The sequence below is a fragment of the Myiozetetes cayanensis genome, unplaced genomic scaffold (assembly GCF_022539395.1).
Source record: "Myiozetetes cayanensis isolate MyiCay16 unplaced genomic scaffold, myiCay2020 scf3, whole genome shotgun sequence".
In the NCBI taxonomy this organism is placed as follows: Eukaryota; Metazoa; Chordata; class Aves; order Passeriformes; family Tyrannidae; genus Myiozetetes; species Myiozetetes cayanensis.
Window position 1 is genome coordinate 19,599,107 of NW_026087521.1, and position 25,896 is coordinate 19,625,002.

The window sequence follows — 25,896 nt, forward strand, 5'->3', positions numbered from 1 at the left end:
CAATAACAAGGGCATAAGGCCTTTTGGTTCTTTGTTGTTGGAATGGAAAGTCTGTGTATTAGGGGCTGATAAAATACACATCTAGCCCAAATACAGTTATAGCAAGAGAAATTGGTGCATCTAGCCCTCATTGCAGATAGAGGGGATTATTGAGCCTTGAAGCCTGACCCAGAAATTGTTCCTACTTCTCCTCACTTGTGGGAACAACACAGGCTATACTCTGTTCCCAAGTTCACTGCATCAGGATCCTCACTGCTCTGTCTCCTACCTTGCCATGCCTGCTCGGCTGCTTGGGATACTGCTTGTGATCAAGAACACTACATTGCAAGTGCCCACTATACCTGGACAAGGGGCTAAGAAGAGGGTGCCTCTCTCCTTGTCTCTCCCCATGAGGCAGATACTGTGTGTTGGTCCTTACAGGAGACCAACAGAGGTACAGGGCCCATAGAGGATGGGGAACAGGGAAAATGAACAAGTGATGGTGACAGCTTCAAGTTTAGACTCTCTTGCCTTCCCATCCTTGGTGCTCTTCAGGAGCATATGGCACCAACAGTTTTGTGTCTGCTGCCTGGAGCCTTCATCAGAGCTATCACCATCAGGGTATCCCTCTTGCCTTGCTCATTACACCTCTGCCTGGATGGAAGGACCCCTGCTGAGAAGTATTATTTAAAGTTTGCACCCAACATTGAAGCCTGAATAATCAGCAGAAGCCCCATATTGTTCACAGTGACTGGGGAAAGGAAAATTTCGCAGTGAAGATGAAAATCTATGCCTTACTCATGCAAGTTGCAGATGACAACTGCAAATCTATGAGAGAAATATCAGCAATATTTGTTGAAGCCTATCTCTGTTTTTCATCTTGGTAATACTAAATATAAAACGTATAAACAACTTAAGAAGGAACTGTGACCTGGAGCTCTTGTCTGAACACCACAGCTGCTGGCTGTGATGCAGCACATACAGCCTCCTTTGACACTGTGTGGTCCAGCTTTTGCGCAGTGTTAGTGCGTGCTCCGTTCCCAGCCTGTTCCAGAGGAAGACAGCAAGGTCTAGCCAGCTCCGTGAAGATACAGGCCTAGACCCCATCAGGCTGAAAGGCAACCTCTGCATTTCTGGCAAGTGCTCTGCCCTTACGCTGTTCCACCAGGTGTGTCCAACCCCACCTATGCTTCAAAAAGACAGCATCAGGAAGGATTTTATAATGGCAGCACCTAAATCCCGACGTGCTGGCAGGTCCAAAACCCTCAGGGCACAGCCTGCTCGGGTGCGGGTTCCCCTCTCCCTCACCACCACCCTCTCCATCGCTGTGTACCCGGGCCTGAGCTCCGCTGTGCGCGAGGCGAGGCGGGCGGAGGGATGGAGAGGGAAGGAGCCCGGGCCTCCTCCTGCCGGGGCCACCCGTCCCGCCGGGCCCCTCCAGGGCCTCTCCCGAGTCCTCCCCGGCCCGGCACTGCCCGCCGTGCCCCTCGGGCCGGCCGGCGCATGCGCGGTGCGGTCGCCGCGCGGTGGCTCCTGCAGGGACGCGGCCGCCGCCGCCTCCCGGGGCCGGCGCCGCAACGTGTTGCGCTCCGCAGCCCCGCATGGGCTGTGCTCTGCCTCTGCCTCTGCTCTGCCTCTGCCTCTGCTCTGCCTCTGCCGCACCGCCTGCGCGGCCGCGGCGCTCCCGGCTGCCCTGCTGCGGCCGCGCCCGGCGCCGCAGGCTCCGGCTGCTCGCTTTGATGCCTTAAAGGACCTCTGCAGTTCATTCCGGGCTGCTCTCGCCGCCTCCTCCTCCTTCTCCTCCCCGCAGGCGCTGCGAGCCCCTTCATGAACTGCTCCGCACGTTACCGCCGATCGGTGCAGGCGGGCATTTCCGTGCGAGCGCCAGCCGCCCGCTGCTGTAGCCAGCATCAGCACGTCATCCGCCTCCCGCTCCGCACCCGGGGCGATTTTATTACTTCTGGAGGTGCAGGGACATTTTTTCGGCAATAAGGTCCAGTGTAACTTTATTTGCGGCTTCCGCTGTTCTGTACCAGCCATCGGTTTCGCTCAACATCCTCTGGGAGCCGAGGGAACCGAAGTTGCCAGGTAAATGCCCCCTCCTTGTCTGCAGCACTTAGGGAGGCGGCTTCGGTCTGCCTGGTTGCATGGCTGCGGCGCCGCTGTTGTATAGCGCGGGCTGCGAAGCGGAGGCAGCGTTTAAATGGCACAGCTGTCATCGGGCAGCTCGTGTCGCCCGCCTCTCATGACACGTCCCCGCAGAGCTGCGGGGAGCGGAGGCTGCCGTGCCCTGCACAGCTGCCGCCGCCGGGTCCCCCCGGCCCGCCCGCCCCGCGCTGCCCGGCCGGGGAAGCGCTCGGTGCCGCTGCGGCAGCGCAGCCCGGCCGGGCCCCGCCGTCACCGCTGTCGGTGTTGTCCCCGCAGGCCGGGCGGGCGCCGCCCGCAGCCAGCCCGTCCCCGGGGAGGCCCGGCGGCGTGAGGCCGCCCGCCGCCGCTGCTTATGCAACACATCATCGATAACCACCCCGACATGGCCACGGCGCTGCTGGCGGGCGAGAAGCTGAAGGAGCTCATCCTGCCGGGGCAGCAGGATGACAAGGCGGGCGCGCTGGCGGCTCTGCTCCTCCAGCTGAAGCTGGAGCTGCCCTTCGACCGCGTGGTCACCATCGGGACCGTCCTCATCCCCATCCTCCTCGTCACCCTCGTCTTCACCAAGAACTTCGCGGGTAAGGGCGGCAGGACGGGCAGGGCCATGCCCCAGTGGTTGCTGAGCGGGACCATTGGTGCTGAGAGGTGTCTGACAACCCTCGCCTGGGCGGGCGGGGACCGCGGCAGGGCGGCAGCAGCCACTGCCTGAGAGCCACCTGTGCCCAGGACGCGGCCACTGCCCCTCGCCTTGGCGGGCAGGGCAGCGGCGTCGTGGTGGCCGCTCCCTGACGGGGCAGTTGCTGCCTCTCGCCTTGGCGGGGTGGCGAGCGGTGGGGAGGGGTCCCCAGCCACCCTCCGGGGCACTGACCTGCAGGGAGGTGTCTGCTGCCCTGAAAGAGCTGAGAGCCAGCGTGGGTGACACAGGGTGCGGGTTAATGCTCCTTGAGGTGGATCCTGAGCAGGTCCTGAGCTGGACCCTGGCTGGCGTCAAGCATTGTCCTGATGTTACTTCAGACGTGTACAAGATGAGTGTTAACTGGCCTGCTAAGGAGAGGCCGATACTGTATATGGAGCCACATGCACAGTGTGCTTTGCCATATTGTCACAGTGGAAATCACCTGTGTCTCTTTCTCTTGAAGGCCTGTATCTGGCATACACCCAGTAACAATTTTAAAAGCCTGGTTTGATTGGTGTCACCACCAGTCTTGGAAGGTCACATTTTGATGAGCCTTGAAAATTACTGATCCGGTAAACTGTTAAGACACCTTTTGTGCCATATGTAAACATTGTTTTGCTTTGTGAAGTATAGGCTTGGTGAGTGCAGCTGCCAGTGCATGACTGCTTTTAATGTCCCTTAAAGCTCCATACTGAAGATCTGTGGGAAATTATTAGCATTTTAATATACGGGACAGACCTGGCAGTCTGTACCTTGTGAGGTTAGTGAGAATTGGCTACTTTGGGATTGACTTTCAGCACTTATATCCCTAATACTTGTTTTCATTATGAGAAAAAGGTAAATCACCTAGAAGAATAACTGCTTGCAAATGAAGTCTGGAGATTTTTCTTAAATATAGTTAAAACTTTTTCAATCTCCCTCAGTTTTTTTCTTAAAAATACAGTTATTTAGATCAAGATTTAGATCAGCCACAGTTAATAAGAGCTTGTTTTTTGGATGGTAGTCTGGGGGTATCTTGGAGAAACCAAGTTTACAGGGCACGTTAAAACCAACTCTTCATAGCAACTGAAAGACAGAATTCAAGGTCACCTTTGGGGACTCTGTGGAATGCAAAAGTTTTGTGATCCTTTCCTCTGTAGAGAAGTAAGCTAATAGAGTGCATCCTTAGTTATATACATGCTTTCATATTGTTTGAGATGTACAGTTTTGAACCTCAGTAGGCCTAAACTTAACCTTGGGTGCAGGCAAGGTCATGCCCCCCTTCATGTGTGTTCCTTTACATAGTGCTTCCTAGCAGAAGGCCTTTGATGACTCACTGCTGCTTCAGACAGCAGTAACTTGCTCCATATGAACAAGTCATCTGAGACTGCAGATTGTGGAGGAAGTATCAAGTCTAAGAGACTCACATTTATACAGTGAATGTCCCTCTGCAAGGCTAAACTATGGTCCCCATACATACATGGAAGAAAGGGGGTCTACTGAATTTACTCACATCTGCCTATATTTCTGCAACTGAGTTTATTTTGTGATGTGGGAGACTATTCTCTAGGCTGACAGTTGTGTTCCAGATTTGTGTTTCAGAAGGGCTTAAGGCATTATCACTTATGGACTGTGTATTCTGCTTTGACCCAGTAAGAGCAGTAGCCTGTTGTGTCCTGCCAGGGCAAAGCTTATGAGGCATCACAGAAAACACCCTTATGTCTGTGGGAACATGTGGGGTAACATTCTTCCCTCATATGATGTCATGTGTTTGTTCAGATGGTCTGCAGTTAGAAAAATAATATGGGGAAAAAAGAAAAAATTACAAATACAAGAGAATGTAACATAAAAACTCTTAAGGGTCTGACAAAACTAAATAGATTCTTTTTTGGGGTTAGTAGATTCTGTTCTGCTTCCACAGAGTTCAAGAGCAAAACTTTTATTAGTTTAAATGTGATCTGAATCAGATGTTACTCTTTAACAGTATTTACTCGGACTTCTTTAGTAAGTCAAGCTTGTCCAGAGACACTGACACTGGAAATAACAGTTCAGCTGGATACATGCTTACCACTGATTCTGTAGTTTGTGTTTTTTACCCATGCACTGTCACCGATCTTGAAAAACATCTAATTTTGTTTGTTTACTTTGGATACTGCTCCTTATGTGCAATTTAAATAATAGGTATGGAAGTTCAAACTTTGCTGATAAAATCGAGTAAGGTACCTACTGCCCCTTTGCTGTGAATATCGTAGCAGCTTCCCAAACTTTGTTTTGGGCACTTGTGTACTTATCAGATACTTGTTATTATTCCTTATTCTGTTAATGATACCATTAGGAAGATGCCATCATGCCACTAAACTGAAAACAACCCCCTTTTCCAGGGGCTATACCATCCTATTTAATCAGTATTGGTAAAACTTTTGGAACAATGGTGTGTACACTCAAGACATAAAAGTGTAGTTGTCTAAAAGCAGTGGTTTCTCACAAAACTTTTTTGCTGAGCATTGAAAGAACGTGCATGATGAGTGGGTAGAGGAGATAAGAACCTGTTATCTCTCTGATCTGCCTTTGAGCTTATGTCAGTGAAAAGTGTAGCTTAAAGCACAGTTAAGAGCAACTGTACAGTCTGTGCAACAGGTGTAGTGGGAGTTGCTTGGCTGAGCAGTGTGGGTGTCCTCCCCTGGGGTTGTGCAGAAGGCACCCCATCATCACAGGAAGCCTGGGCACCCCAGGGCACCAGTAAGTCTTCTGGCGCCAGAGGCTGCAGTGAAGCACGTTTGAAAGCAGAGTTCAGCCCCATGACAGAGGACAAAGAAAGAGCGTGTTGTTGATTTCAAAGATTGTAATTAACAGCCTTAAAAATCATTATGTCTGTAGTATAATATGTTATATAGTGTATTTTGCCTGTGGCCAGTGATAAAGTTATTTAGTTAATTTTGTTGTTTTAGTGCAATCATAGTTTAGGTAAATGCATTGTTTAGCAGATACTATGCTGATGTTTTGAATAAATCACAATCCATCTGAACTTAATGCATTACAAAAGACTTTAAATTAGGTATTGTGCTTTCTTCTATTACATGTATCATAAAATCATAGAGTGGTTTGGGTTAAAAGGGTCGTTAAAGGTCATCTAGTCCAACTCCCTGCCATGGGCATGGACACCTTCCACTAGACTAGGTTGCTCAAAACCGTGTCCAAGCTGGCCTTGAACAGTTCCAGGAAAGGGACATCCACAACTTCTCTGGACAGTCTATTCCAGTGCTTCCGCACCCTCACAGTAAAGAAAGAATTTCTTCCTTGAGGCCAATCTAAAGCTATCCTCTTCCACTTTAAAACCATTGCCCTGTCAATACAGGCCCTGCTAAAAAGTCTGTCTTAAAAGCCCCCTTTAAGTACTGCAAGGCTGCAATAAGATCTTCCTGGAACCTTCTTCTCTGGGCTGAACAACTTCTCAGCCTGCCACTGAAGTACTAACAGATCTAACAGATCTTTCCTGTGCAGAGGGCCCCAGAGCTGGATGCAGGACTGCAGGTGGGGTCTCACGAGAAGAGAGTAGAGGACCTCTTGACCTACTGTACATGCTCCATGTTATACAACCCTGGATGCTTGGTGTCCTTATAGTCTTACTCAAGGTTAAAAAAGGGCTGTCATCCTTAGTTGGCTTTAGCTCTATAAATGAATCTGTAACATAACCAAATTTTATTGGGAGATAAGATTTTGTTTCCAAACTTCACTTCTGGATGGCAATGCATTTGGGGTACAGTTGAGCTCTCTGCAGAGTGAAGGGCATACACACTTCTAGGATATGCTCCTGAGAGTTAAATTCAGGCTGCAAAGGAAGTGGTAAGAGTTTGACTGTTTATTTTAATTGGGAGAGGAGTTCACTCTGATGGCTTAAGTAGCATATGATTCTTGCACTGGCCCCTACTTCCTAAACTTTTTTCATAAGAAGAAAGAAAGTCACTCCTACATTGTTATTTCTGACTCTCTCAATTCTCCTTTAACATTTTTCAAGCAAACCAGTGTGATTCCAGAAAGGACACCCCTAGAAAGTTAATTAAAATAAATTCATGTGCCATATTTATACTGGGCATAAGATCATCATGAGATCATAATTTTGAAGCAATATTCAGCTGCCCAACACAAAGAAAGCCCACACAGGCATGCACAAGAGAAGAATGAATATTGTTTCCTTTTCTAGAACTCACCTGTGAACAGACTTTATATAAAAATAGCACATTCTCTGTTTAGGGGCCAGTGTATGTTGACCTCAAGGATAATAAGGAAAGTTTTTGAGGCATTTTTCTCTGACCCAGTGGATGGATCTGTATTTGAGTTTCCTGATTTCCTGGAGCTGGTGACTACAGAAGGCAGCATAGGCTAAGGGAAACCTCTCCTGTAGCAATGTCCTTGTTGAGATAACAGTGTGTGCAGTTGGTGGTCCCAAGGGAACTTTGGTTTGCTCTGTTTTTGTTTGGAAATAAAATTGCTTTAAAGATAGCAACTTTTTTATTTAGATATGAGTGCCAATATGTTTGAAATTCTGTCAGAACAGTGACATGACCCCCATCACACCCTATATAGCCTTAGGCATCTGCTGGAGCACTCATGCAGATGTATATGCAGTGCTTTGCAAAGGTGCATGCTTTTATTTGACTCTGTGAAGGTTTGATTTCTCATACCTAAGTTTTCATTTCCTAGCAGCTTGAGCACTTAGTTATTCCTGTGCAAGCTAGAAGTAAAATGCAACCAATGTGAATGGAGAGTTCAGGTTTGATAATACTGTGCTGTCCCAGTGCACAAATATACTTTATTATTTATTTATTATACTAGGTACTAGCTGGTGGTGAAGCAAATTTTGAACCTGTAAGTATAGGTTGTCACTTTTGTCTTTTCACATTAGCTGCATTGGAGCCTCCCAGATTGTTCCCTTTCCTACAATAAAGGTTTTGAGGTTCTTTTTATTTAAAGTGTTTCCTTGTTAACAGAAGCCAACCTTTGGTTAATATTTGGTGAAAAAAATGGTAAACCACCAAACTTTTAATTAAACGTTAGCAGGTAAGGATCTCAATTATGTAGTTATAGTCCACCTACAGTTTGTGTTGGTTTTCGGCAGTTGTTTTTAGTTATGATGTTTCAGTATCTCCTGTCAAGACGTGGTCAGTCTGGAGTGGTATGGATCTAGATAAAAAGAGATTAGTCCTTTAAAACACTGCCTTACCCTTTTCACTTACATTCCAAAATGCACAGAATGTGGAGTATTAGACAGCAACATTCATTGCCAGTTTGAAGTGGGTCTGTTAGATGTGCCATGAGTTTTTCATCCTTTACTCTCCCTTTTTTTACCATGGTACTAGTATGCAGAAGCCACAACTACAAGTAGGATGCTGCTGGGTCAACAAGTGCTGTGTTCTGTTCCTCCCTGACTGGCGACAGTGCTACAGGTGGCAACCTTTTGTAGTGAAGTGTCTCATGGTATTTGCTGAACTTCCAAGAAGTAGAACTTCCACTGTTCTACAATCCAGTAGATTAAGAGATACTTGACTGATGATGTGCTGCTTAGTTTGTTTGTATCACTTAGTGTTTTAGTGAGTTGTTTAAATATTCCAGTTCAGTGCTGTGACAGGTTCAGAAACAACGCCTCAATAATGTCTGTGGGAAGTTCTTCGTGCAAGGGACTAGAGAGTGGTGGCCCCTAAAGGAGAATGCATTGCTGGTTTTCTTATGTATTATCTCAACAGTACTGAAGTATTTTGGTTTCCAAACTGATGTGGTCGAAGCATTGCTAAGTCATATCCCTCTTGTACAGTGCCTCATGCTTTCTATTTACAGTGAATTTTTCTTTCCATGTTGCAGTCATGTTTGCTTTTCTCTCAGAAACTGTTACCAGTACTTTATTAAAATAAAGCAAAGCAATCATCTAGTTGATTTTTATACTTTGGTCAAAAGCCAAGCTGTGGCACTGATTTCCATGGTAGGTTTATAAAACTGTGCCTACAAAATACAAAAAAAGTTGCTCAAAAATACTGTATTTCTATGTCTCTTAGCAGCTCAGCCCTCTGCCATCCTTCTGCTAAAAAATTTTCATGAGAAAGCAGTGGAAAGAGACAGTAAGTTAAATGACTGAAGGGTCAGTTCAAGTTTTGTGGTTTATTTTCTGTTTTGTAATGATTTACATAAGCAATGCTTACTTCACTGTGTAATACAGTACATGCATGAGTTCAGTATATTCTTTGCTTTTCACACTGTAGTGTGGTTGAAATGGTGTATGCTGCAGATTTCTGTATTATGAGATGGAGTTCTATTTTGTGATTTTGGTTAGCTTTTCTAATTTGTATTTCTGTTTCAAGTTGTGGCAGGATATTTACATAAACTTACTTAAGTGACTTATCGAATAGATGACTTTTGGTCTTGTTTTCCATTTTTTCTCTTTAACTGCACTTAAAGCCACATACAGTAAGAAAGTAAAGACGATGTTTTTCCAAGTGATTATTCTTAGTGCTTAGAGTACAGGGCCAGAATGTTTTGTGTAGCTGATGACACTAGTGCAGAAACTGTTTCTGAGGCAATACTAGCAGAGAAAAGAGAATTTGAGGAGTGTCTCATTACTTTAAGTGCTTTCTAAGTGCTTATTTTTAAAAAGGATTAAATGATACAAGCATGGGCTGGCTGCAGTTCAACTGCTGGCTGTTTGCATTGCTGATGGGACTTTTCCCAAAGAGTAAAGGCAGTTTACTCACATACAAACACAAGGTGTGCACAAGATATACATGCTGTGACTCTGTGAGTTCTGATAATTTAAATATTTGCAGTTACGCAGGTGAATGGTAAATAGAAAGTATTCTTGAGGAAATGCATGAACCATACATGTGTAATCACTGCACTGCAGTTCCTAGCAACTACAAGTATTTTCCTGTCATTAATTCCATTTCTCAAACTTCATCAACATACATACATCATGTTTTATTATATGGTCTTTAAAGACCCTGTTTGTACTACTAACCCCTTCATTTTTTCAAGCGTCATGTATGTGAAGGGGTCCAAAATGTGGATGAGTTCTATCTTACTACATCAACAATTATAACCAACAATTCGAACAGATGGTCAAAAATATTTTTGTTTAAGAGCTACTTAATTTATTCAGCTATTGTCAAGGAGGAAAATTAATGAATAAATAACGGTAAAGTTGAGTTGTTTTTTAAAGCTACCCTGAAGTGTTTGAGGCTCTCTGTTGTCTCTAAACCAGACAGAAATCATGCATCCATGATAAAGAGGAAATCTCAGCGTGTGTGGTTTCTTAGAGCTGTAAAACTCTTCAAGAAGAATCTGCATAGTCACTGAGTTACTTGGGTTCTGTCAGTATTAAAAATAACTGCAGTAGGCACCCTCAGTAGGTATACACGTTTAATTACAAAAGCAGAATAATTTCGCAGTAGGCTGGCACAATTTGAGTAGAGGTGCCGTTTGTTTCACCTGATACAGGATTTGTTCTAAGAAAAACATTGAATTCAGTGCAGATATTTTATATCATTGGGGGTTTGTCCCAGGCATGTATTATACTCTTGCATTTGAGCTGGGAAATGCAGTAGTTCATTATGATAGCAAGGTTTGGGGATTTGTTTGCTTTTCTTCAGTGGCACCGTGCCTGTCATGCAGATTCACAGTTGCTGGAGCAGTGCTGCAGCCGGGTGCTGAGATGGTGTTTTTTGCAGCTTAGAGCTCAGAGACTATTTCTGGAGCATTTTGGTTAAATGCTGAAGTAGTTATTTCACATTTTGAGGTTGAGGTTCCTTATCTTCTGCAAGATCCGTATCTCTTCAGGAGGTCAGGAGACCTCCACACTGGAACTGGCAGAGCCCCTGGGAGCAGCCAATTCTCCTGGCTCTGCTGTGATGAATCAAAACAGTTGGGATACATTACAAAACCCAATTTCTCTACACATGAAGGAACCAGTTTTCCAAAAACAGTAGACTGGCCATCTCTGCCCTATAAATACTATGTTATTAAAATAATATTATTACCTAATGAGCAAACTATTGGTCTTTTTCTTCTTTCTCAATATGAAGTTTTCCAGGTGCTGTGTTTATGCCAAGAGATACTTAATACAAGCCATCTTTTTAATTTCTAGTCATTAAATAACTGTAGTGCAATAGACCAAGCCTACTGTTTCCTGTTGCTTCCTGTGGTTGTATTTGGCACTTGACCCTTGATTTAGGAAGCCACCCTTTTTTATGTATCATCAGTTTCACTGGATTTTCATAATTCATTTCACTTTGGCATTTATTCTTGCAGTTTACTTTGGGTATTTCTGTAGTCCACATTATCATAATGTCTGGGTGCTTGTGTAGTTGCTTTGGAGTTCCATCTGTAGAGGACAATTTTTGAATTCCCCAACATTTTTTTTTTAATCTTTGCAAAACATTAAAATGTTATTTTCACACCTTACCACTTCTATGCAGAAGATCTGTACATCACCAAAATTCCACTCACCTCCTCATGTAAATGCTAAATTTAGAAGTAAATGTTATTCAGATCTCTTTTGTAGGACTGCCTGCATGGCTGAATTTCATTAATTATGTTTTGATGAATATATTCCTTTAGATTCAGAGCTAACCTTCCCTCAAATCTTGGCATAATACAGAGCTCTTTGTACAAACACAAACATTGTCATTTCCTTCCAGGTGTTTTCTTAGTGCTCACAGAGCTCTTTTGAGCACAGAAAGAAATGCTGCTAGTGAAGTTCAACAGTACAGTCACTATAAATAAGCTCTCTTTCCAGTGGTGTTACCACCATACTGCATGGCCATCACATGGTGGACGATAGGTCATCACTGAGGAAAGTTCCTCTACAGGAGCAGCCAAAGGGATTTGGCTTAGGTGCTTCTGCACCTTCTGCAAAACAGTTGCTGTTTCTGGAACAACCTTCTCCAACAGCCTTCAACATATCAGCCAAGTAGCAGTAGGTATCTTTTTCTCCTGACTAACCTGGGCAGGTATTACAAGTCTTTAAGCCTCAGATTGCTGATAAGGGAACTTGAGCATACCAGCTACTTTTAGAAGACCAAGTGTTTGTTACATATAGGGAATATAGTTCTGTAAATTTATATATACACTAGGGAAGTCTGCAGATCTAAAATATATGCAGTTCAAGCAACGGTCCTTCAAGGAAAAAAAAACAAATTGGAAATACAGGGACATTTGCTGTGGCCCTTGCACTGCAGTTACCCCTGTGGGTGACCCAATACTGATACATCTTTGAAACTGCTTGTTTACTTCTTACTCATTATGATTAATCCTTATAAAGTATAGGTCAGTAAAACTTAATAGGAGCAGTGGTTTCCTGTCTCATTTCTTTAGGGACTTTCTTTTCAAGATCTTTTTCTTAAACAGGACAAGTGGTTTCAGAGATTGGGCAAAAAAGGCTATACCTTACCTTGCTGATCATGGAGAAATTTGTACCTTAGGAAGACTTCATGGTCATGGAACCTGTATTCAGATTTGGAAGAAATACTCCCTCATATGCTAAAGGTATTGTCTTTTTGTTTTGATAAAAGTAATAATTCTTAGTAATTAGCTTGCTAAGTTAAGGCTTACTTTGATGGATGCTTTCTTATTCATATGACTAAACTTGGTGAGTTAAACATGACTACAGTTGATACACAAAAGTAATGTCAGGGATCCATCCCTGTGCTGTACTAATTTATAACCTTTAAATAAAGTTGTTGAAATAAACTATTAAAATTAAGGGAACTTTTCCTTTTGCTGTCAGTTAATTCGGGTATTAGCCAGCATTTGTTAAAATCACATTCAAGGCAGAGTTACATATTCCCTGTGGACTATGTAACTGAAATGGAAAACGAGTATACTGTTTAGATATGTTTTACCTTCTTAGAATACATTTGCAACCTTAGTAACATGAATTTTTTTATCCATTTTTTTTTCAGAGAGAAGAGGATCCAGGACATTTCTTCTTTTCCGTTTAAAAATTGCTGAGAAAGTGCTAAATAAATTATTTCTGTTTCTTAAAATAAACAGTTTGCTAGCTGCTTTCTTGTGCAATCCTTTTAGTACCCAAGATGAATGAGGCATGCATATAAGATTGCTTACATGTATGTGACACAAAGTAAGGACAGCAGTATGATAAGGAATACCCTTGTCAAATACTGGCATTTATTGCTGAATTCAGGGAGTTTCTAAATTATTTTGTTCATTAGAAACTTGTGTACTGGCAATAATGGGCAGGGAGATCCGGACATTCTACCTAAATGTTGAATTTCTCCTTAGAGACAAGTGGAGAGTACAAGGAGTGCTTCAGAGATCTTGACTGGATTGCTGTCTTTTCTTCATAAGCAGGTTTGGCACAGGTATGAGGATATTTAGCAGCCCTCTTCAAGAAGCAGGTGCCAGTTGCTAGGAAGCACTAGGCTAGGGTGAGTCTGTAGTGCATTTAACTCAATAAGTATACTTATCAATATACTTACCTTGATACTTAGCTTGAGTCTCCACTATGAGGGTTTAGGCACTTGTCACGGGGCTGGGAGACCCAGCCTATTCAGCAGCATTTAAGCACCAGTTCTGCTGCCTATACCCATGTAGGGCTACAGTGGTCAGGCTGAGTATTTACTTCTAGATCCTTGAAGAATTTTTTGCACAAGAGGCATACTTACCTTTGCCTTGGTGAAGCAAGCACGAGAATTTTCATATTTTTTTCATATTTGAATTACGTTTTCTGAAAACTGACTTTTTTTTTTCTGTCTGCTCTTAGAAAATTGTACTGTTTCTTCTACATTACTGATTTACTGCATTGGAATCCTGAAATCATGCAATTCAGTTGGAAGATTAATGAGGTGTGATTTCTTTTTCCAGAGTAAATTCTAAAAGCTAGAGGCCACAGGAGACATGCACAATTTGTTACTATGGTTTATATATTTCTTTGGGTAACTATACTTCATTCCAATGGGAATGCAGTAGGTGTAAAAAGTCGTTTGCCCTGTTACATAGGGGTGTATACTGTTTATTACTATTATTTTCTTTTCTTACTTTGTAATGCCTACCAAAGCAGCTACATTTGTTGTCCTTATTTATTTAAACAACTTTTGCTGAGAATAATATTTTAGAAGCTTGAAATTGACCCCACTACAGCATCAGTTCGCCAAAGAGGGATGCACATGCCAGATTTTATGCACTGTGAGTAATCCCATTGGCTTCAAAGGAAATGCCCAATTCTTGAAGTCACTTCAGTCTTTTTAGGAGCAGGTCTTACTTTTTATACTGTTGAATGCTAAGAGATTGCCATTGTTGTCTTTGTTTTTAAGGGGTTAGTGAATGTGTTAGGTGCGATTCACTCACTTTCCCAGGAAGACCTGTAAAAGCTTGCATAGCCAATGGAGAATGATACGTATCTACGGCTTCACCATGTTTTCTTGACAGCATCATTTCAGCGTACCATGACCCAGGTCACATTTTTTGCAAGGTGTTTCATGTTATGGATAGGCAAATATACACACACAAGTGCACACACACACACACACACGGCTTCCTTGTTAAATTGTGCTGCTGGTATCTCTTCCTTCGATTGAGGTGCAGTACTGAGGACTGAGCTCAGTGTATATCAGTGATAGCCTTCTAGCTGTATTTTACCTGATATGTTCCTAGTGCAACTGGCCATTGCTTTCATTTTTGGAAATGAATCAGCCATTCTTGCTAGACATGACTTAAAGGAAGTTCACGTTGAGGACAATCAAGCGTCAGAACAGGATGCACAGGCATCTTCCATCTTTGAAGGTTTTCAGACTGACAAAGCCTTAATCAAGCTAGTCTGAAATCAGTCTAGATCCTGCTTCGAATGGGATGTGGGACTGAGTAACTTCTGAGGTTCCCAGCAGCATTTCCACGATTCTACACTGGGGTATAACTTCAGGGAATGGTCTAGAATAGCAGTTATCAGATTTTTCCGTTGCTAACTCCGTTTCCAGATCTGAGTTTCATTTTTGTAGTGGGAAGTTTCACAGGAGTTTCAGCACCAAACTTCAGGATTCCATCCCTTTTCTTGAGGAATTCAGAGCTTGTGGTATTGTAACTTCATTTTGAAATTTAGCAGGATATTTTTTATCAAACATATTTTCATGCCTAGCTATTGCAGCCTGACAGCTGGTGTTTAATTCAGGACCTCTGGAAGAGGGCAGTTGAAGATGTACTAGAGTATAATAGTTGGGGAACCACTGAAAGGAGGTGGAAGACCTTGGATTGGCAACAGTAGGAGTGGGAGCCTGTGCCTGCAGGAAGCCCATAAGCATTTCTCAGAGACTTTTCTAAAAGGCAGCAGACTTGGCAGCTCCTAGCTTCCATAGTTTGCCTTCCCTCCTTCTTTTCATACTGTCTGTTTAGATTCTTTAGAAACAGTTTTTTGAGCACAGCCCCTTCCTTTGTCCCTCTCCCTACCTTGCCTATCTTCTCACAGCCGTGCATTTTCCTTCCCTTGAAGTATGCCCTTTGTACCTCCTGTAAGTAATTTTTTCTCATTTAAGTAGCACTTATGGGATGTGAAAAAACTTAGCTGCCAAGGGATTTTAATTTTTCAAGTGGCATAACATAATCAGTTATATTACACAAATAAGTAATTCTGCATCAATTATTTCATCTTGATTGCATGTCTGGAAAAATTCAGTGAGATATCTCTCATACCTTCTCTTAGAGACTAGTTTTGTGGATATTTGGAAGCTACTTATGAATATGCATAGGATGAACAGGATAAAATGTATTTATGTACAACTGTTAAAAACATCTAACATATTGAAAAAAGGGAAACTGAACATCTTAGTGTGCACTTTATGCTCAAGTCAGTATAAGATAAAAGTATAATATACTTCTTTAATAATTAATATACTTAATTATTCAAAGGGACATTTCCTGAGAATGATGGTGCCTTTAGGAAAGTATTACTGAAGACAGGACTTGTTCTTGGGTATTCCTACTGATTTTTTCTGAAACTGTGTTGCATGCAGTTAACACATTCCTGTGGGTGAACCTTCAGACTTGAACTTACCAAGACTTTACTCTAAGCATTAGAACTAAAAATTTTGCACTAAGCCATCACATTTACTGCAGAAAAGTTTAGTATTCCATCCACCAATAACAATGGCAGCTTAGTTATTTTTATTTTGCCTTTGCTAGAAATGCACATATCGGCAAATCACAGCTTCATATCCACCCTTAACCACCTTTTCCTAATTGTTTGGAACTGGCAAAATATTTTTTTGGAGATGATGACCTTGCTTTCTGGATTATTTAATAGGAATTTCTGTCCCTTGAGCTCATAGGAATGTAGCTCTCAAGGAGCAGAGAAATAGATTATTTTTATAGGCTTTAGACTAAACAACATTGAGAGGATGACCAATCCACTCAGCCATACTAATGCTCCCTAAGCTTTTAAAAAATTTTCTTTACAGCACCTTACTCTACTGTATTTTCCTACACAATTGAACAGCTATGCCATATGCAATTCAACTGCAGAGTCTCAGGAAAAAGCTGTGTTCCATGGTGACTGGAATGGTTATATGAAAAAGAAGCTTCCTAAACTGCTTGAGGATTTTCAGTGTGAAATAAGAGTATCAGTTGAAACTTTCTATATTTATGAATATAGAGTTGAAAACAAATACATTTTTTAATAGTGCATGATCCAGTGTCAGAGCTGTGATTTTAACAGTCTTGCAGCCTTTTCTTTTTAATGCTATTTACCTATTAGGAGAACACTGTTAAAAAAAAAATTGATCTGCTGAAGAGAGAAACAGGTCTTCCTCCAGGCAACACCTAAATGGGTCTTTTGCTTTGAATCAGTTTGGAAAGGAATTCGTCTTTTGCATTGTCTGGACCATATATTAGGAGAGCTTCTGGACCATATTCTAGGAGAGCTTCCTGAAGCTAATGCTATGCTTTGTAAATCAAGTCCTATACTGAGAGAGTTAAGCTAAATGTCCCTGTGGGATAACTTTACCAAAATTAGTGGCATTCTCTGACAGTGCATATGGCTCCAAGATATTGCCAAGAAAGGTTGTGGCTACCACATCCCTGGAAACGTTCACAAGGCTGGCTGGCTGGGGCTTGGAGCAGCCTGGTCTAGTGGAAGGTATCCCTTGGGACTAGATGATCTATAAGGTCCCTTCCAACCTAAACCATTCTGTGATTCTATATTAGAAAAAAAACACTTGAATAAAATTAAATTGTAACCCCACTGTTCCTACTTTGATCAGTTACCAGAAGTCCCCCTGACTCCACAGAGGATTTGGGTTTCATCTGAAGGGTCTTGGGATTTACTGGTGTACAGTGAAAATCATGTCAATTTTACAAATGCGCAACGAAAATTCTAGACTAGTATCAACAAGTTACAGAATGGGACACCATGCTCAATTGGCCCAATAGAGATCTTTCACAACTTAACGTGCAATGGGATCAGATAAAAACATACTTAACAGAGAAAAAGGAAACAAACTCCTGTAAAATGACATTTGCTATCTCTACTGGTTGGGACAGCCCCATTTAGTAGCCTGTAATGCAGTTTGTCAGTCCCAACTGGAGTTGTGAAGTTCTTCAGACTTTTTTCTCTGAAGCAGTGGCAATGGATAGGGAGCAGCATTAGTCTCTTAGTGTATCTGTCCAACGTAAATGTAAATGTTAAGACATTTTAACTTTTTTCCTTTTTTGTTTATAAAATAAATATATCTTGAATTGTTGTATAAATATACAATTTTAGCAAAAGTCACTTTAGCTTTCAGGTCTCAGTGAACAGAACTGGAAGAACTGTTCAGTTTATTTGACAGTAGCAACTGATACATGAATCAAAAAATAATCCTTATGAATGATTTGTATGAATGCTCGTTGCTGTTTTCCAAAGTATTTGCGATGTTGAGACCGAGGAGAAATCAATCCATGTATGCCACAGGAAACTGTGTTTCATATTGGCAAGTTCTATTGAGCTTAGGGACACCCAATTAAAAAAATTCTGCTTATGAGAAACGTAGCATGCTGCTTTGCCTTTTTTATTTCCCCATGGGAACATTTTCACATAGGAATCTATTTCATCTCCTGGGAAATCCCAGAATAAATCTTTGATAGTAGGAGATGACATTTTTTGTATGCATCCCTTCATGGGTAGGGTTCGGAGGGCATGTAAATTACTGAAATCAAGGGACTCAGTGAGCATTTTTCTTGTAACACATCTGTGAGTACACAAGATAGTCTAAATGAGAAGCTGTGTAACTTTAGAGTGCTTTAAGCTCTCCTCTGAGATTGAACTTAGCTCATTTTAAAATAGTCTTCAGAAGTGACATTAAAGAATTTGCAGGGCTTATTCAGTGTACATGCTGTCTTGGGTAGCAGCATTTATTCTATCAACTCTGTTTAAACTGGTAGTATTTTTAGAAAAGAATTCTCATGAATCACTTCAAAAAAAAAAACAACACAATTTTTGTGCAGTTATCAGTATGTAGATCTCTGTGGGTCACAGAAGAGGTTTATACCTCCACACCAAAGAACTAGCTTTTGATTTCCTCACATGTGAAAAGTAACTGGTCCAATAAGGAGCCATCTGTTAAGCCAGAAAGATTAGGATTTTTTGCTTGTCTATTAATTTTTAATATTCTATTTATTGTTTTCAAACAACATGATACTGTATTATTTCTTTTTATTATTTTTATTATTAAGAGAACAGTGCCACCACTCTCTTCCAGTAAGCTGTTCTTGATCTGAACTGTAGACTGCATTCAGAACTGGAACAGTTCTTGAGTGATTTTCAAGTCAGGAGAACATACCTTCTCCCTATGGGTCTCATTTTGGGAGGTTTTTTTAAAGGTGTACCAGAATACTGTAAAATATATTCCCTTTGTTCTACCAGTCAAAACATGAAAACATGGCCTTCCTCTTTGAATAGGTCATAATGGTCATTGTTCTTTGGGCAGTTAATGCTGCTCTAGCTTTCACAAGGTTTTCTATCTTTCTTTCATGTATTGCTAGAAAAATCTGATTGTGTAAGAACATAATTTATCTACCAGGTCAAGACAAAAGTCCTTTTATCCCAACATCCTGCTGATGATGGTAAAAAACAAATACTTAGCAAGAAGGGTAAAATAAACAAGCATACAGTGTAATTTTCTTTGATAAACCCTTCCACCCTCCAGCAGCCTGTGATTAAACATTTCCTGAGGGAAAAATTGCATCACTGGGTATTTAATAATCCTTGCTATACATTTTCTCCCATTACTTTGTCTGTTTGCTTTCTTGATCCACAGTATTTGTTTCTTCTATAATAATGTATGACAGTGAGTTCCACTGTTTAATTACATGTTGTGTAAAAAAACCAATGTTACAGTTTCTAATGTGCAATTAAATTTTCAGAGCAAGAAATTGGTAACACACCAGATTCTGTCCTGATCAATCACAGTTTAATTCAAGAATGTTACCTAAGAGGGATACAGTTGACTAAATCTTTGTTGTAAATTTCTTTTTTTTTTTACCATATCAAATGAGTAGACTTTGTTAGTAAGTATTAAAAAAATTGCTTTCAGCTAAATCTAACTTTTTCCTATTTAGAAGAATATTTAGCTGGGATGAACCTTAAATTTCATCTAAATTTCAGCATTTGCATGGAACGTCCTTAGCTACTGATCATGTAGTGAATATCAGGTCTTTTAGCTTTGCAGAGTTCGGGTCACAGTTGGTTAGGATATTGTTTTCAGAGATGTAATTAAACCAAAAGATGTATTTCTTGCTGATATTTTTAGCTCAGGTACATTTTAAAACTTCCAGGTAAAAAGTTTTGCCTTAGGGTTTATGAGGATGTGTGCAGGCCAAGCTGGCTGATAGACATGGAGGGCTTAATGGTCATGTGAAGATACAGTAAAATAAAATTTATATAATTTGAAATGTTTATTTTCCAGAGCTCCTTTTGTAGGTTAAATGCACAGCAGTGACTTTTCTCTCTGTTATACAGAGGAGCCAATATACTGTTATACACCACACAACTTCACCCGCGATCAAGCCTTGTATGCCAGAGGATATTGTTGGACAGAATTAAAAGATGCCTTGCCAGGAGTTGATGCCAACCACTGGCCCTCCTTGTTTGAGCATAAGTTCCTACCTTATGCACTACTGGCTTTTGCTGGGATAATGTACATTCCAGCTCTGGGTTGGGAATTTCTCGCCTCCACCCGGCTGACTTCAGAGCTCAATTTTTTGCTTCAGGAGATTGATAACTGCTACCACCGTGCAGCTGAAGGGCGGGCACCAAAAATAGAGAAACAGATTCAGTCTAAAGGCCCAGGGATCACCGAGAGAGAAAAAAGGGAAATTATTGAGAATGCAGAGAAGGAAAAAAGCCCTGAACAGAACTTGTTTGAGAAATACCTGGAAAGAAGAGGACGAAGTAACTTTTTAGCTAAGCTTTATCTTGCAAGACACCTGTTCATCATCTTTTTAAGCATCATACCAATCACATACTTATCTACCTACTATGCTACACAGAAGCAAAATGAATTTACATGTGCACTAGGAGAGCCTCCAGACAAAACTAGCAGCTCCAAATTGCACATCAGAGTGAACTGTAAGCTGCCGTCTGTGCAGCTCCAGCGGATTATTGCTGGTGTAGATATTGTTCTCCTCTGCTTCATGAACTTGATAATCCTCATCAATTTAATTCATCTCTTCATATTTCGCAAGTCTAACTTCATATTTGATAAACTGAACAAAGTTGGAATAAAGACCAAGAAACAGTGGCAGAAGTCCCAGTTTTGTGATATCAATATTTTGGCCATGTTTTGTAATGAAAATAGGGACCACATAAAATCATTGAACCGTCTGGATTTTATTACAAATGAGAGTGATCTGATGTATGACAATGTGGTACGCCAGCTGCTTGCAGCGTTGGCCCAGTCCAATCATGATGCCACTCCAACTATGCGTGATTCGGGGATCCAAACAATAGACCCAAGTGTTGATCCAGCAGACATTGATGCTAATGAACAGCTCATCATTAAGAGACCAAGGAAGAAGATGAAATGGATCCCAACTACCAATCCCCTTCCTCAGCCATTCAAGGAACAGTTAGCCATTATGAAGGTTGAAAACCATAAACCTGATAAACCGAAGCCTGTGCGGAGAAAAACAGCAACAGACAGCCTTATAGCTCCTTTGTTAGAGTCTGCTGCAAAAACCTCACAGCAATCGTCCACTCATAAAACCGAGCCAAGTGCTATGCCAAGCACAAGCAGCGAAAAAAAGCACACACGGCACTTTTCCTTGGATGTTCATCCGTATATACTTAGTAGCAAAAAACCCAAGCCAGAGGTTCAAGCCATCCCCTCGATGCCTACATCAAAAAGCCAAGAGGGTGGATTTTTAAACCAGGAAGAAAACGTTGTAGTGCACGTTACCTCCTCTCTCAAAGGTACAGTATGCCATAATGCCCATACCACCTCCACAGACCATAATTTGCATAGCAGTCATCAGGAACTCAAGATTTATCTGAACTATTTGACCTGCCTCATTAGATTTTGGGATAGTTAATCTCAGGGCTTATAGGTCTCAGAAATAGAGGTTCTCTCTCTTTAACAGCTATATGGAGGGTAAGGATTATTACAGTAGAGCTGTACAAAACAGGCTGCAGGCTGTTGATGTGGTTAGTTTTTTAAATGTAAGCATGACCACTACAAATGTGGTCATGCCTTGCCAAGGAAATGAGGAGCATTTGGCCTCCATGATACCCTTCATTCTCTACCAGCACCTGGCACGTTTCAAACATGCCTTATTTTCAAGTCATATGGAAACTTCCATGATAGATGAGCAGTACTCTGATCAGTAATAGCCCCTTAGGAGCATGTGGAACACTAGTAATGGCAATTAAAGCTGCCTGTAGAACAAAAAGCTCTTAACTACTAACTCTTACAGGTTGGTGTGTGTTTATCACCTAGGAAATCACAACTCAGCTCATTGACATTGTCCTTCACACAAGAGATGCTTTAAATTGTCCTGTGTCTCATGTGGACCAGAGGATGGATGGTCTGAAGTGTGGGTGCTGGTCAGGGATTCAGGATTTCTGCCATTCCCCTCCTGTGTGCCTCTCAGGAGATGCTCTTTCTGTGCCTCAGTTTCCTATGCGTTTCCTGGAAAGCCTGTCCCTGTCTTAACTCAAAGGAGTGTTTCAAATATATCAGTAATTGCTAGGTGCTAGAGTGATGAGGAAAGCCATTTGAACATTAGGAAAAGTGATAGATCAGTAGATAAACTGATAGACAGATATCTTCTTGTTTATTTTTGTAAGCTACTGACATAAGAAAGAAGCACTATGCAGTTGAAGTTACAGAAAAATTTGTACGTACTTAAAGCAATGGCTCTCATCTCATTACAAGCTAAGACCTCCCTCTGGGCTTCGACAGACTGACATCTACCGTCACCCCACTGCCCAGCAAAGAAGTGATTTGAGGTATAAAGTTTCTGTCACTTCCAAATCCCTATGCTCCTTAGAGCCCTCCAACTCCCCAATGTGCATGTGAGCTATTCTACAGCATTCCTTATCCAGTTACCTGCTCTGATTTCAACTCCTCAAAACTACTGGGGTTTTCTGGTCTCAATTACCTTCATTTAAATTAGTGCTTTAATATTTTAAGGGCAAGAAATAATTACAGGAGTTTTGGGGCTCTGTGACTCCACACTTGCATTTAAAAATTCAGCTTTGTTTTTGAGTTAGACCTACATTGCAGTCCATCAGGTAAGGTAGACTTATAATTTCTGGGAAGAGACATCAGTTAATGTCAAATTGCTGAGTTCTTTCTGAAGACAAGTGGCTTACAATGTGTAACCACTAGTTTTTCCCGTTGAAAGTACCAGTGCCTTTTGTATTCCATCCTGTGGATTTCAATAGTCATAACATTAAATCATAACATTTATAAAACACCAGCCGGATGTAGAGGGGAATAAAATATAGTTTTCAGTTGGTTTTTTTCATCATTTTACAAAAATATCATTTACATAAGAAAGCATGAGCATGCGTAAAAAACAGCCAGATTTACAAACCCCATTTGTTGTTTGTGCTGTTTCCCTGAACGTACAGCCCTGTTGGTTTGAAACAGTCCTGTTCGATTTCTCAAGGGGTCCCGTGAAAATTCAGCTCAGGGTCCACTTCTGATCCCACTGAAATCAGTGGCAAAACTGCCAGTGACTTTTATTGGTTCAGGACACTCCTGACTGATGGACTGGAAGGGTGAAAGACTACCTGTCCTTTAACTGGCTGTTTTGTTTTCTTTTAGACACCCCTCATCCTGCAAAAGAGATCCTGTACTCATCTGAGACATGTAGAACTGTGCCTGCTGCTGCAGCTTTTGTCACATGTAACCACAACCATATAGCCACAACTGCTGCTGCCACCAGTATGGCTTTGAACCAGGGCAAGCCAGAGCCAACACCTGCACTGAACTGCAACCCAGCCCACCCTTTGCTGCACATCAACACGCTGTACGAGGACCATGAGGAGGAGGTTTCAAACATAATGGACAATGGGATTCACTCACCGACTGACACCGGGGAGATTCTCTCCATCCCTACCCCAAAGCAGATAAGGTTGGCAACGTTTGACGAGCCAATGGCGATTGTGAGCTCGGTGGAGTACTGAAGGCCTCGGGCTGCCCCGCTGGCCCCTGTGGCTGGGCCTGAGACCACTACAGTGCAGAACATGGTCCCCCCAGCAATGCAACTCACTGCATGAGCATGGAGAGTTTTCGCACAGACTATAGCTTCTGCTGATAACACCAAACGGTTTTTCAAGATCACATCATGAGCACTGTCAGTTATTTGCGAAATAGAATAAAGAAATTCTGGTGGAAATAGACCTTTAACACTAAGACAACCACTAGCTCTAGCTCTAAACAATAGCTTCCTGATTTAAATGGGAATTAGCACAATTTATGAAGATTAGGAGTCTAATGGCTTGCCACAGCAATTTTAGTGAGTGTTTAAATCCTTTGCATTCAGAATTACTGATTGAAGTTAAAAGAACATGGAGGTGAGGTATACTTTTTTAATGGCAGCAGTTAAATAAGAGTTCTTTTCTAAGCAGAGAGGATTTTTTTTTAATTCAGGATTTTGAAAAAATTATATGCAAGCAAAATTTGTTTTTGTTTCTTTCTTTAGCTCACTGATGTTGGGCTTGATGGAGACTTAGCTGAAAGGGCCTTACTACCACCAGCATGTAAGTGCAAAAAGATTGATACACTCAATCTCTTGCATTTATAAATGAAAATACCTGAAGTATGCCCCGCCCTTTAACATGCTTATATGTTTGATGGAAGATGATTAAATTAAGAGTTTATTTTTTTAAATATATTTTACCATGGAAAAAATTACTTTATTAACTTTTCAAACCAGGTGTTACTTTTAACAAAATGTGTAGAAGAGAGTCATTGTAGCTGCTTATTTTTTCATAGTGTATTTATGAACCAGGTTAGAAACTTTCATGGGTGCTTCACTGATACGAAAAATCTTACGGAGTTCATTACAAAATATCTTACAAAATATGAAACCAGCAAACCTGTTTTCAAATAACACACAGTTAAAGATGTCTATGAATTTAGTTCTGCAGATTTGGCTAGTCCTTGATTCAGCAAACACTCAAGGCCATGGGTGACACTGAAATGACTCATGTCTAAATCTAAGCACACACTGAAATGGCTTTGCTGGATCTGGGCTCTAGTGCAGGCAGACGATAATCCTGTGGTATGTGCTATCACTCTGATTCAATATTTGCCATCCTTGGCTCAAAGCACATCTTCATGCCCATCTTCCTATAATTACGGTATGTGTGATTTAATAGAAAACTATAGTATAACTAAAACATCTATTAAAAGTGTATCATGCAATAACCATTCTCAGCAAAATTATAGTGAAACAAAAAGTGACTGTGTTAAAATAATATTCCTAGCTGCATTCGGAATTACAGACTGTGTGTGTTTGCTTCAAAATTATGTATAATGGTAGAAAAAAATATGCAGCACAAATATGGGACTGAAATCTTGAGTTTATTTTTAATTTATTACCTCAGACATGCATATATTATACCAATATTTAATGAAAATAGCACTGAAAATAAATACCTATTATTCTGAATATTTTAATGTGTACTACTTCCTAGTGTAGTGATACAACACATCTCTAAAGCAGGGTAACCGAGGTTCTTGTCAATAGATCCTAGGGGTGGATTAGAGTGACGTGACACTGAATGACCTGTGTATACATATGAGGCAGGTTTATTTTAAAACAATTTGGTTGCAACAGAAAGGAGCTATGTAGCCATTTTGGTTCTTTTTCTATAAAATTATAAAATTATGACGAAGAAAAGATATAAGAAGAAAGAGAAGGCAAGAACAAGAATAGATAGTGAAGAGGAAAGATGTCACCACCCATGGATCCAGCAATGAGACTTGATCAGTGCCATTTCAATGTCTGTGTCAGAGTCATCATGGCAGTCTTGATCCGTTGGGGTCAGGACCCACACAACAAAGAGTTGGATGGCTTATATACTTTCAGGTTCATGTGGGAATGCCCCAGTAATTCCCCAGGGGAGGGGTTTTCTTCAGGGATCTTTGATGGTTTGCGGCCCCTTCTAATGACATGGCCACTGTTTGGCCCTTCTACTAAGTGTTCCAGTTGTGCCTCCTTCCTTAGGGAGGAATACTTTCAGACTGGCATGTGAATGCCCCCGATTATCTCCCCTGGGAGGGAGTTTTACACTGTCAGCCTTATCGGGAGAGGGGAAATTGGCATGATAAGAAGCATTGCCCCTCCTCCACAGGATCTGCTTCTTATCAACCTTTTCCCTTATGTGGCAGGAAAACACTTTGTTTAAAACATCAGTCCTGGTTTATCAGGGAAATAATAGCAGGGCTCAACCAGCCCATCCAAACAAATTTCTGTCCATCACACTTAGTTATATACAACTGGGATTTTATGATAAGCAGTATGCAGGACATGTGATTCATATTATGTAAAGCCACCATTCTCCCTTACATCAGTTGTGCCCAGCCTTTTTGGCCTGAACAGCCCAATACCAAAACAGCAGCAAGGCACAGGATGTG

At 41.5% G+C, this 25,896-nt stretch overlaps 1 protein-coding gene across 10 annotated transcripts; it reads left to right on the forward strand.

Annotated features, from left to right (window-relative positions):
* Positions 1–1,731: 1,731 nt before the first annotated feature.
* Positions 1,732–24,928, forward strand: PANX2 (pannexin 2). Of its 10 annotated transcripts, XM_050323515.1 has the most exons (5): positions 1,732–2,067; positions 2,404–2,705; positions 19,767–21,218; positions 22,180–22,253; positions 23,077–23,225. In XM_050323515.1, exons 2-4 carry the CDS (start codon positions 2,480–2,482, stop codon positions 22,209–22,211), a joined length of 1,710 nt encoding a protein of 569 aa, XP_050179472.1. In that variant the 5' UTR covers positions 1,732–2,067; positions 2,404–2,479; the 3' UTR covers positions 22,212–22,253; positions 23,077–23,225. The 10 variants fall into 10 exon arrangements, with proteins under 10 accessions (XP_050179472.1, XP_050179466.1, XP_050179476.1 ...); XM_050323509.1 differs by lacking the exon at positions 22,180–22,253 and having other exon boundaries at positions 1,737–2,067; positions 23,077–24,928; XM_050323511.1 differs by lacking the exons at positions 1,732–2,067; positions 22,180–22,253 and adding an exon at positions 12,173–12,310 and having other exon boundaries at positions 2,564–2,705; positions 12,727–21,218; positions 23,077–24,928.
* The last annotated feature ends 968 nt before the right edge of the window (positions 24,929–25,896 follow it).